The 13529-nt window shown below is 41.8% G+C and overlaps 1 protein-coding gene across 2 annotated transcripts in view; it reads right to left on the bottom strand.

The window, feature by feature from the left end:
- sbf2.S (SET binding factor 2 S homeolog) overlaps positions 1-13529 on the bottom strand; it is a 185014-nt gene that overhangs the window by 47615 nt on the left and 123870 nt on the right. For both annotated transcript variants that reach the window (XM_018260291.2, XM_041560994.1), the window contains exon 17: positions 781-849. In XM_018260291.2, coding sequence (XP_018115780.1) covers positions 781-849 — 69 coding nt within the window. The remainder of the gene's footprint in view (positions 1-780; positions 850-13529) is intronic.

The raw sequence follows: 13529 nt of genomic DNA, 5'->3' as shown, positions 1-13529 counted from the left end.
ATCTCCCCTAGTACAGTATGAGGGTATAGCTTATTGTGTGCCCAGAACATTCCTTCTCTGTATATTTGTATTTATACATATGGGAGGAGGTGCCATATTGATCCCCTTAGACAGTACAGTATGAGGGTATAGCTTATTGTGTGCCCAGAACATTCCTTCTCTGTATATTTGTATTTATAGATCAGGGAGGTGCAGGATGAGTATGTTCTCCGGGGGATTTATTTGCCCAACACATGACTCCTGGTACCAGGACTATGTGGTTTAGAATTCCTGGTGCTGATTCTTTCCCCATGAGCAAGAGGAAGTCCTCAGCATCAGGACCTGGAGCCGAGAGATTTGGTTACGTGATGGAATGTAGGAATAAGCTCCTCTGTCCCATGAGTCATGTTTGCACTGACAATGGTGTTTATTAGGGACAAAACAGCATAATAATAAAGAGCAGGAGGATAATGATCCCGGCAGCGTCTCTTGTTGTTGTTTAATAAGGTTTGGGAAGCGAATGCTGCTGAGCCGCTTCATTATCTCACAAGCAGATGAGACAGGATTAACCCATTCCAGTATTTGATACGCAAATACATAAACGTCATGCTGATGTCACTGCACATTCCCGTCTCTCTAAGCCCATCAGATAAAAAACGTTTAGACAAAGGGTATCTGAACCTACCGTGTGTTTTGTAAAAGACTATAGCAGTGACGCAGCCATAAAGCAAGACAGGACTGCTGTGATTGCAACACGATAAAATGCTTCTCATCTCCAGGCTGGAAAGAGAATTCACTTACCCTGCAAAACGCCGTCGCCAGAGGGAGCAGCTGAGCAGCGATGGCGTATTCTTCGGAAGCCGAGCAGTCCTATGGAGAGAAAACAGGGAAAGTCTCAGAACAGGATCAAAGGAGTTCTGTTTTGGGTGAATTCTCATAATAACAGGGAAGAATAAAATATACACAAGCAGCAGAGCCTGTCCAGACTGGCTGCAATCGCACCACCTGCTTTGAGTCGGGGGCTGGAGGGCAGGTGCACCCTCATGTCCCCCCCAAGTTGAGGGTCCCCCCCAGAAGTGCAATTGAGATTCCGTATTGAAACCATAAATAAATGGGGTGTAAGGAAACCCAGACGCATTGCTGGTGGTGTGCCTGGGACGGCTCTTCTGAGCTGCAGTTTATTTACAGTCTAGTGTGTTACATTAATGTGAGATGTTTAATGGCCAAATATAAATACAGTTATATTGTAATAATTACACCACACACCCGGAATTTTACTCACTTTCGCTGCTATAGTGGTGCTGGTTATCCGCTGATCAGACAAGGCCCCTCAGCAACAGCAATTCCACAATCATGGATAGTTTTTCTGCAGTGGGGAAACCCCTTTCTTTTTATTTATATTTACCACCAATATCAACGTTTTGGGGGGTAGAACCTCCCTTAGTCAGGAGGGGGCTTCGTGATGAAGGGAGGTTGTACCCCCCGAAACGTTGATATTGGTGGTAAATATAAATAAAAAGAAAGGGGTTTCCCCACTGCAGAAAAACTAGTGTGTGCGGATCCATGATTGTGGAATTGCTGTTGCAAATATAAATACAGAACTTCTTATCTACATCGACCCACAAACTACTCCACTTGTTTAATGGACTCACTCTGTTGTCTTTATAGCGGTCAAGAGGGGACAGGGGTTATAAAAACTGTAGTGGGTCCTTGTCCTTTTTGTATGCCTGAGGTTGTTCATCATTCATAGCTTACAGTCGGGGGTTCATTATCCCTTATAATACATGAGTGATACTCAGAGTTCTCTGTATAACTCAGCCTGCAGCCTTGTGCCTTTATATGGTCACACAACCGCTCAGTGACTTCTAATATCCTTATCATTTATAGTAGGGGTTACATTATTCCTTATAATACACGAGTGATACTCAGAGTTCTCTGTATAACTCAGCCTGCAGCCTTGTGCCTTTTTTTGGTCACACAACCCCTCAGTGACTTCTAATATCCTTATTTATAGTAGGGGGTTCATTATCCCTTATAATACATGAGTGATACTCAGAGTTCCCTGTATAACTCAGCCTGCAGCCTTGTGCCTTTATATGGTCACAGAACCCCTCAGTGACTTCTAAAATCCTTATAATTTACAGTAGGGGGTACATTATCCCTTATAATACATGAGTGATACTCAAAGCACAGGGGTGGGAGTAGAACCCCTGTTGTAGCCAATCAAAGCATAGGAATACTCAATGGCAATAGGACAACCTGTGGCCAAGCCAAACATCATAACCAAGTTCTGCAGGAATATTGGAGAGGCTGGATATGTGGGACATGGGAGTAATTAGCATATTTCCATGGAACAGAGGATAGTTAATGAATTCACACAAACAATGACTTTATCATGACACAACAGAGTACCGTGCTGGGTTCCTGGGCTTGTGCTGAGTAATGGACTGTACAGGCAGAAATTGCACTTATCCCCTCCATCTCTATAACAATACACAATAATGAGAAAAATAACTCCCCAACACACACATCTGACTCTCCTTAAGCTGACATGCCGCGCGTGTTTGTAGGAACTGTCATGAGGCCCCCATGGCAATAAAGTCCGGCAAACTCTGTCTGAAACCTTTTCCCAAGGAAACGGCTGGAATGCTGAGATTCTTGTGCTGTTTTCTCTCCCAGCTGGATGTTGTTTGGAGCAAGAAATGTCCAAAGCCTTAAAACACCAGCTGTGGGACTGGTCCAAGCGTTAACGATTCCGCGTGGGGTAACGGCACGCAAAACATGGAAAAGGTAATTGTCAGTGGAAAGAAAGATTATACACAAAACTACCCCCAACTATAATCAACAAAGGATAAATATTACAACTAACCACTCCCTAGCTCAGCCTAATTCTCTTTTCTTTATATTGGTATTTATACATGAGTGGGAGCTGCCATAACAGTTACACCATGCTATTAAATATAAAGCTAATAAGCAACGTTAGCCCTTATTCCACAATGTTTATGTACAGGGGAAATTATAAACAGAACGGCTTGTCCAAAAAATGACCCAACTGTATGTCAGATGGATTGCAGAGAATTCCTCAAGATGAGGAATTAGAGGCTGCAATTAGCTGAGGCATTAAATCTGTATATGAATTCCTTGCATAGGGCACCTCACGAGGAGCAGACGTATAATCCACGTCCAGACGCATATCTGTCTCCCATTAGGAGCTCTAGTCAGCAACAAACACACCAGTAAATGCCTCTAATCACCATAAAACTAATATAGCTCCCCTCTCCGAGCACATACATTATAATTTCAGCCTACTTTCCTTATCAACAAGTTCAGTAAGTCTGGTGCACGCTGTACTGTCCTAAGAGACCAGATCAGTAACCTTGCGTTACATAGAAGACAGAAGTACAAGAGTTGTGTGACCCAAAGCTGCCATTGGTTCCCTCCACCAGTAAATAAAACCAGCTGTTGACTGGTGGTCAATGGTTGATTCACCAGGGCACTACCATTCTTTATTCAGTATATGTTTAGGTCAATGCGCCTGCTCATTTTCTGTGTAGGGAACATTCCTTCTCTGTATATTGTATCTATACATATGAGTAGGAGTTGCCCTTATTATCCCCCTTGTCAAGTGTGGGCAGAACATCTTCATAGGACTGCTTTAGCTAACCAAGACTGTTGATGATATGCTTTGATGAGTTGACACCCTTTTTGAGGAACCTCAACGGATTCTTAGGTCAATTAGGTCCATGCCCTATCAATAGGGGTCAAGTATCATTCCTACTGCCTAGGTGGCAACCATATGCCAACATGTCTATAAGTCTTGAATATCATCTCAAGATCTCCATAAACAGCTTGCTATGGTGCATAGCTTCTTCAAGGATTTTCCATAGGACTACTTAATTTGTATGTCCTAATCAATAAGAACAAGAGTAGAGAGTTATGGGTAAGACATCATTAATGAGTTGATAAGAAGGAATTGACAAAATGAAATGGAATGAAACCCAACTATCGTGAATAGCATGACCAACACCACATCAACTGGTAGCTGGAGGACACTATGGCTCCAGTCATTTTCCAGTGCGCCATAATCGGGTTCCATTGAGGCTGCTGAAGTCACCATATGTAAGGGCAGATAATTGCCTGAAAGCAGTAGAAAACTATTTTATCTGCATTCAGATATGTAGATCTGGCTCTGACTTTCCCTGTATATCAAAGCCTGTCTAACATTTCACTTTATGCAAGTTAAAATAACTGCTCTGAAGCCAACTGTGGCCTATAATTATCCAGCAGGCACTAATGAAGGGCGTCCTTCCCAAGCTGGGACGCAATGCTTTGTAGTATCAGCAGTAATGCCAACGTACAGAGCATATTAGTTTTTTTTATGGGCTTACTGGAAGAATGTATTAACAGCAGATTGAGAGGGAATTTTACAGGAGAGGAATAAAAGTTATATATTGGGCAGTTAATGGAACTGTACAGAGCCAGACAGAGAGAGAGAGAGAGAGAGAGAGAGGGGTTTAAGAAAAGTTAGGGGAGATTCTGGGCAAGAAAATTAAAGAGGGCTTATGGCCTGGCTCTCAGAAAGGACATATAAAACATGCCAAAACTACTAAGGATCTGCCCATTGCCTTCAGGAACAAGGTGATTACATGAATTCCCATCTTTGAGGTTAATTAGGTTGAGATGAGATTTAGGGTAAAACATAACTATCCTAGATTTGCCAACAACCATAGGGTTGAGTGACTGCTACAGTCATGTTCATCTAGATTTCTAACATTGTTATTGTGCTCACACAACCCTTTTATGACAATTACATATCTCAGGGAATCTAATAAGCCCTCGTATAACAGGCAGTTTTGTTTGTCTTTTACAAGATGCAGCAGGTCTGGTTAATTCCAGATCTGAAATCATACAGAAAGCCTTGACTATGGAATTGGCACCTACATTGGAGCAGATCATCAATCATAGAGAGGTTTAAAAATTAATAATAGTTCTGGCATTTTAGGATACGTCTACTTTTTGTCTAACACCCTCCAACTGAGAAACAGCTTGAATGGAAATTTTGATGAATGCAAAATCAAAGTTTGGCTTTAATTAAGCTATAATATTGAGCTGGTCATTCTTTGGGGGCTTATGGCTTGATGCCACCATGACTTTTCCTCCAAACAAGTTGTGAGGGTAAAATAATTATGAGAATACGTTTTTAGGAGCTTGTTTTGTCTAGCAGACTTAATCGAAGACTATCTGCAGAAATTAGTAACAGAACATGGAACCATAGGCTGGAGTTTGTAACAGAACGGACCAAAGCACAAAAATAGGCATTGAGTAGGAAACTTCTTACTACTATGCATTATCTGCAAGGCACAGCTCCAGAATTATAAATATAAATGATACTGTGGGAATGGCAGGGATGGCTAAGCCCGAAGGCCATTAAGGAGGAGATTCTGGAAGAAAGCCTATTTGCTTTCCTAGACATCCCTAGAAGTCCAGCTTGAAGGTCAATTACAGTGAGATTTGGGGTGAAACTCTATTTACAGTTTTAGATATTCTAGGAATTATGGCTCATATGATTATAGACTACATCACTAAGTGCTCTTCATAAAAATCTCATTTACAGCATAATCATGGTTGTGGTGTTTTAAATGATCAATATCCTATCTATGTTGTAGAACCTCATAAAAAACTTCTATTTATTTCTTCTGATTGGAAATACTGTATGTCCTTAAAACCGTCAGACTGATCAGGCACGCCTCACAGGGCCATGACTGGACTGTTCGCCAGAATTCGGAACCTGTTTAAAAACACAGCTGGAAGAGTTTTAAGCAACTGTTCCAGTCTTATGTGGAGCTTTTGCTGCTGTCATGTTAATACAGGGATAGTTTGTCGAATAAAGGAATAGTCCGAGATTGCTAGTAAATTATTTCATTCTCTCCCATAAACAAAGAATCAGGGCCCATGGTCAAATTATACAACACAAATACATCTTCATATTTTCATACTTTTCCTAGACAGACAGTCAAGGCTTTATTTAGAACAATGTCAACCCTTAAAGGTTGTGCAAAATATACGTGCAGTTACATGAGTACTGACTTGGCCTAAAATTGGAATACCCATGATTGTTTGCGAGAGGAAAAAAAGGTTAACGCCAGAAACCACAGCTACATTACACCTTCCACCAGCTTACGCATACTGGAACGCAAGCCTATTAAAGAGCATCATGAGTCACATAAAGACACATTTTCGAAAATAGAGTTTCCTATTAAGCCTGTAGTAAAACTACATCCCATTTCCAGAAACTAAGACGTGAAATACAACATGAACTCTCTGCTTTTCTCTACTATCTAATGTGTTAGCTAGTGACCAACAGCAAGAAGATTCATTTTGCATTATTTGTACAAAAAGTCAAACATCCCTTATTCTTTGTATACAGAAAACCTCAATATGGTACTTAATAGGCAGAGCTGGATCTTGGATTATATGAAAGTACTGCAATATCAGCCATTAAACCCTAGTTTTAAGACTATCTAGGGTTGAATAGAAGTCAATGTAACTGACCTTCAGGATGGGCTTCTAAGAATGTCTAGCACAAATAGTCATTATCCTAACAGGATGTCAGGATTGACCCCTCGCAGGAACCTTTGCAACAGTTTGAGAAACTTAACACACGTGGTAGTGATGAGTGGGTCAGAAATGTTTAAGCCCTAACTCACTTCTTCCAAACCTGAACGCAACCCAAACAAAAGTTATCTTCTGCTTTATGACTCTGATCCTCTATGATGGGGATTAGAGAAGACTGACCCACCACCTGCCGGAACTCGCGCTTGGAAGCACACCTTCACGGCTCGAACCTGCCCAACCAGGTTTTGGGTCAACTTGCTTATCACTATAATGTGGGTGCTTTAGAAACAATACTAAACTCTGCTGGGGTATAGGCTGATGAAGCGAGGGTTAATGGGGTCACAAATATATATTTCGAGTTTAAATCTTCCCCAAGGTAGGCTCAGGTGAACGGTATCAAAGACATGAAATGGGAGAACCAAAAAGTTGCCCATTATAATCTAAATTACAGGTAGAACAAGTCAGACGTTCTGTTCTTCTCAACAGCAACAGAAAAGGGACTAGATACCTGCATTTAATTAAAGAGGGAGACAACATATAACTTTCCCTTTTATTACTTTTAAACATGGTGTGGTTGTCCCTTTTCATTAGTTTTATTAAAAAGCCGGCACCAGGTATATACGTAGAAGCGGTGCGCACAAGGTCATGTTATCATTATGATCAGAGATGGTATGACCTATCTGTACCAGTGTCCCACCTCCATTAACTCTTCTTGTAGCTACCTATTCATGTCTCCTCAGCCAGGTTGCAAAAAAGGACAACCAATACGTAGGTCAATGCCAGGCTCTTGCTATAATTTTGTTAAGTATGTACCCTGGAAATAGAGAGCAAGCTGGACTGTGGCACATAATTGGCAGCCAAAAGCAGTGGCATTATGAATTAAGAGGGATTTATATAACCAAACTTTCTCATGGGCTTTAGTTGCCCTATCTGTCTGCCATGGCCATTGACCCTACTTTTAATGTTCCAGTTTGTTGTCCGGTTACTAGGGCCATCCCATCAACCCTCCTGAAATTTTTCGGGAGCCATCTGTATTTATACCACTGGCATTAGCAAATGAAGGGATGTGGTCTGGCATGACATGGAAGTGGTCAAACCCCTCCTAGATTTCAGTCCTGGGCTCGTAAAATTTCTGTAGCACGGAACATCGACTGGCAAACCCCTCCAAACAGTCAAGCCATGCAGACAACTTTACCCAAACATTTAAATTGTAAATGTAATTTTCTAGTGGAGTTAGGAATATCTGGTCAATAGTACCTGCCCCCCCCCCCCCCAAACCAGGTTTTGCTAAAATACTCCTCTAATTTCCTAAAGCTACAGTATGGCAGACCCAAGATCCAGGATTAGGGAATACATTTATAGTGGATGTTGATGCTCATTTACTGCTGGCATCAAATACAAAAAGAGGCAAATGGAGGATGTACCAACATGAGCTGCTTCACCAAACAAACAAGAAAAACGAGGGGAAGAGAGAGAGAGACGACAGTCTGATTTTTCACATTCCTACAAATCTGATCCTAATAACCATAGAGAAGCCCCCTGTGAAGCGGCAAACAGAAATCAGATGTGACTAACCACAAGCAAAGAGTGTTACCGCCCCCCATAGCATGCCCGCTGGAGGCCTACCTATAGCTATGCTGAAGTGTTAGAATACAAGTAATGAGGAAAGACGCAACCAACCTCAGCCATGGAGTGGGGAGCTGTAGGCACTACCTCAAAGTTCTGAGAGATGTTCCTCTGAGCAGAACACCTGCATGAATTACTCACTTGCCAATACAAACTGTTATTTCTCAGCTCCTGGGAAACAAAATCACTGCTCACTGCCTAAGCAAGTATTTTATTCCACGTCTGCATGTAACTATGTAACTAGACCAAATGTGACCGTCACTGTCACATTTGAGCACCTGATAGTACGGGGAATTGTGAAACTATCTCGTTGTCTCATACACCAACACCCAATAACTAGAAAAGAATGGGGGCAAACGTCTCTTCAGCCTCATATTCCATCACTCTGTGACAGAATGGAGACAGAGAAAGACAAGACAATGGCCTCTCTTGGCTCTTAATAAATATTGAGGAAGGGTCTCCAAACAGTAAGTGATTACTCACCACATAAAGGAAGAGGCCCAGGTGCACCTCCATGAGCCCTCAGTACAGGGAGCAGACTTCTTTGGAGCCTATGACTTAGTGTTTGTAACACAAAACGTGTAAGGCTGTGGACACAGTAAACTGTTTCACTTTGATTCAACTGCCTGGTGGAAGATGCTTTCCCTTGGCTCTTAATCAAGAACCCAATGATATGCGAAAGATGGTTCCATCAGTTCTACTGTCCATCAGCCAATAAGAGATGAGAGAAGGATGGAAAAAGTCTCTTCTCATATTCGAACGTCCAATAACAAGAGCATCAGAGAAGGTTCTGCCAGTCTCATTGCAGAATTCATTGACACCTGGGGGGTTTTCAATCACATATTTCAGTACCCACTGATAAGAGAAAAATGGTCCCTTACACATCTGAAGTCCAACACTCAGTACTGCCATAAGGGGGTTAGGTGGGTACTGCAGTCATTTGTAAAAGGGTGGGTCCCAAGAAGGAAAAGGGTGATTATTGTTTTTTGTTTTAGGGGCTTGATTGAACTGCCCAGGAGGGGCAGTTGGCCAGTTGGATAATATTTGCCACCCCCTTGGGGGGGTGAAAGAAGAAGCAAAGAAGTCTCTTGAATCTCATATTCCAATATCCAATGGAGAGAAGGAAATTTGCAAGCGGCAAAGTTGCACTCCCCAACTCACTTTCCTTATGATTTTTAGAGCTCTAGTGATCAGGTCTCTCTTCCCCTCAACGATTTATGACAATTTCAGGTTCCTCCCTGCTTAGAACATGAAAGGCCTCAAAATACCAATGGAATTATTATGGGAAAGAAACCACAAGCAAACGGTGATGTAATTGACCAGCCCAGAGCACTCTGGATAGAATCAACCCACCGAGACCCATAGATACCAATATACAGAGACAGAACACCCTGTGCCATAATAACTCGCTCTTTGCTGAACCAACGAATGCATATATAGTTCTCTGGGGTTATTTTATTTAATTGTATATAAATAGTATTAAAAAAGGGTGGGGGACTTTTCCAAAAATATAATTTCTATTGGATTCAGCACTGTGTTTGCTTTTTATTTACCCAAATAACTCACTGCTCATAATGCTTATTTTTCCATTCTGGCAGGTTTTATCCGAGGGTTGCTATACGCCATTATTAGTTATCATTGAGTCCCACAAAGTTATCAGGGTCCTCACCACAGGGGGGCGCCAATTATTAGCCCACTGGCCTCCTGAGCTCCAGGATGGTGTGGCCTTTCAAAAAGTAGATCACTTGTGCCCAAAGATATTAGAAGCTGTTGCATGACAGAGCATCACCAGGGCCCCCCTGTAAACACACAGTACAGATGGCTGGGCTCATGAGCAGCGTTCCTCAAGCCTTTAAGAAATGTACGGAATGAAAAACTGACCCATAAAAGCGCAGCCTGTAAACACTCATAAATCTCCCACTAATTGGGCAGCGCAGATAAGGAGCCCAGTCAGTCTGTTGCCATTAAGCCATTTTATAGAATTGCACATGCATTTGGCGGTATTTCTTTTTTTTTACCAGTTTTATTTTACTCTAATATCAACTGTATCTAAAGTTTACATCAATAAGTATTTATTTTATTAGCCAGTGTTGTTTACAGCAAAAATATCTTTCTTGGGGAACAGGGACATTCCTGATTGTTTATTTGTAAACAATAAATATTTTTGTGTGCCCAGAACATTCCTTCTCTCTTCATCTGTATTATGTGGGTATAGCTTATTGTGTTCCTAGAACATTTTTTCTCTGTATATTTCTATTTATACATATGGGAGGGAGGTGCCATATTGATTCCCTTAGACAGTACAGTAAGAGGGTATAGCTTATTGTGTGCCCAGAACATTCCTTCCCTGTATATTTGTATTTATACATATAGATGGGAGGTGCCATATTGATTCCCTTAGACAGTACAGTATGAGGGTATAGCTTATTGTGTGCCCAGAACATTCCTTCTCTGTATTTTTGTATTTACACATATGGGAGACGGGAGGTGCCATATTGATTACCTTAGACAGTACAGTATGAGGGTATAACTTATTGTGTGCCCAGAACATTCCTTCTCTATATATTTGTATTTATACATATAGATGGGAGGTACCATATTGATTCCCTTAGACAGTACAGTATGAGGGTATAGCTTATTGTGTGCCAAGAACATTCCTTCTCTGTATATTTGTATTTACACATATGGGAGACGGGAGGTGCCATATTGATTACCTTAGACAGTACAGTATGAGGGTATATCTTATTGTGTGCCCAGAACATTCCTTCTCTGTATATTTGTATTTATACATATAGATGGGAGGTGCCATATTGATTCCCTTAGACAGTACAGTATGAGGGTATAGCTTATTGTGTGCCAAGAACATTCCTTCTCTGTATATTTGTATTTACACATATGGGAGACGGGAGGTGCCATATTGATTACCTTAGACAGTACAGTATGAGGGTATATCTTATTGTGTGCCCAGAACATTCCTTCTCTGTATATTTGTATTTATACATATAGATGGGAGGTGCCATATTGATTCCCTTAGACAGTACAGTATGAGGGTATAGCTTATTGTATGCCCAGAACATTCCTTCTCTTTATATATGTATTTATACATATGGGAGGAGGTGCCATATTGATTCCCTTAGATGGTACAGTATGAGGGTATAGCTTATTGTGTGCCCAGAACATTCCTTCTCTGTATATTTGTATTTATACATATGAGTAGGAGGTGCCATATTTATTCCCTTAGACAGTATGTGGGTTTGTCTAGAACATTCCTACTCTGACAACCTAAAGTTGTTTGTGGTTATTCATTTAAATTTCTTATTTTATCCCCTCCAATGCAAACTGTTTATATTCTTTGCACTGCCAGATCTGACTCCTGAAACAATGGAGCAGAAGCCAGCAGCTTGAGAGACCTGTTAGAGAACGGAGTCCTGTTACATTGTTTCAAGAGTCAGACACTGCTTTTAAATGCAATTACATTTATAATTTTAAAACCAATGAGAATGTTTAATGAATGCCTATTAATTGCAGGTAGTCACATTCCAGGTTGCAATGATAGCGCCAGATTAAAACAGATACTACTAGCGTGTATCTGTTATCGCATGTGTGTGCTGAGATTAGATTAGAGAAGGGAAAGCCAAGAAATGTGTTGCACATATTTTATGCCTGTGTTGAATTTGGCTGTGCGAAGTTTGGCAACGCAGCGTGCAATCATGTTGCATCGATTAAGTCCAGCTGATGGGCCAGCGGTTAATCACTGTGAAAAATGAGCAGGTTTTACACACGCAGAACTCAGGGACGATAAGCTAACATGGGCGCTCTATAGCCTTATGTCTGACATTATTTTTATATATATATATATATATATATATATATATATATATATATATATATATATATATATATATATATATATATATATATATATATTCTAGTGCAGAAGAGAAACAAAGAATGTGGGAGTCTGGGGTTCTTGATCACGGTGTCAGTTGGGAGAGGGTTGGTGGCCTAGGTCTCAGTTGGGAGAGGGTTGGTGGCCTAGGTCTCAGTTGGGAGAGGGTTGGTGGCCTAGGTCTCAGTTGGGAGAGGGTTGGTGGCCTAGGTCTCAGTTGGGAGAGCATTTGGTGGCCTATGTCTCAGTTGGGAGAGTGTTTGGTGGCCTAGGTCTCAGCTGGGAGAGGGTTGGTGGTGTAGGTCCCAGTTGGGAGAGGGTTGGTGGTGTAGATCTCAGTTGGGAGAGAGTTGGTGGCCTACGTCTCAATTGGGAGAGAGTGCTGGTGGCCTCAGTCTCAGTTGGGAGAGGGTAGGTGGTGTAGGTCTCAGTTGGGAGAGGGTTGGTGGTGTGGGGCTCAGTTGGGAGAGGGTTGGTGGTGTGGGGCTCAGTTGGGAGAGGGCTGGTGGTGTAGGTCTCAGTTGGGAGAGGGTTGGTGGCCTAAGTCTTCATTGGGAGAGGGTTGGTTGTGTAGGTCTCAGTTGGGAGAGGGTTGGTGGCCTAGGTCTCAGTTGGGAGAGGGTTGGTGGCCTAAGTCTCAGTTGGGAGAGGGTTGGTGGCCTAAGTCTCAGTTGGGAGAGGGTTGGTGGCTTAAGTCTCATTTGGGAGAGGGTTAATGGCCTAGGTCTCAGTTTGGAGAGTGTAGGTGGGGTTGGTCCTGGTGGGCCCCCAGGTACCCAGTTGATGAGTATAATATAGTCATATTTAGAGGTCTGCAAAGCATTTGATATGAAGATGAGGCATAGGGGGCTTTTATTGCCCAGTGCATTTAAGCAACATTGTTTCAGCCACATAGATGTACTGGACAGTCCATCATTACAGGTGAGCTGTAACATAGAATGATCTAAGACCAATAGAAAGTAATATGAGTATAGAGATAGGCGCAGGCATGGGCAGTAGGGGAAAAGGATTTATATCTGTTATAAATATGTAATATGTTTCACATTCAGACTGGTGTGAGGCTGTCATAAACCTGCCTTCCCTGCAGTGCTTTACTCACAGTGGGGATTAATAACTTTATTTTAAACTATACACTATGTATTTGGGCAGCAGCGGCTCAATGGTTTGGTTTGCACTGCGCCTTGCACCTCTGGGGTCCTAGGTTTAATCCCAGCCTGGGGCACTGGGCTGTATATTCTCCTTGTATCTGTGTTGGGTTCATTGGGGTACTCCCATTTTTTATTATACTCTAAAAACACTTAGGCAGCCTAATTAGCTACCTATTGGTTTAAGTCTAGTGTGTGCATTGGGTGAATAGGGACATTAGATTGCAAGCTCCATTGGGCCAGGGACTGATGTTTACTCTATAAACGCATAGGTA

This window comes from Xenopus laevis, chromosome 4S, assembly GCF_017654675.1.
Source record: "Xenopus laevis strain J_2021 chromosome 4S, Xenopus_laevis_v10.1, whole genome shotgun sequence".
Taxonomy (NCBI): Eukaryota; Metazoa; Chordata; class Amphibia; order Anura; family Pipidae; genus Xenopus; species Xenopus laevis.
This window is presented reverse-complemented; position numbering and strand designations above follow the sequence as displayed.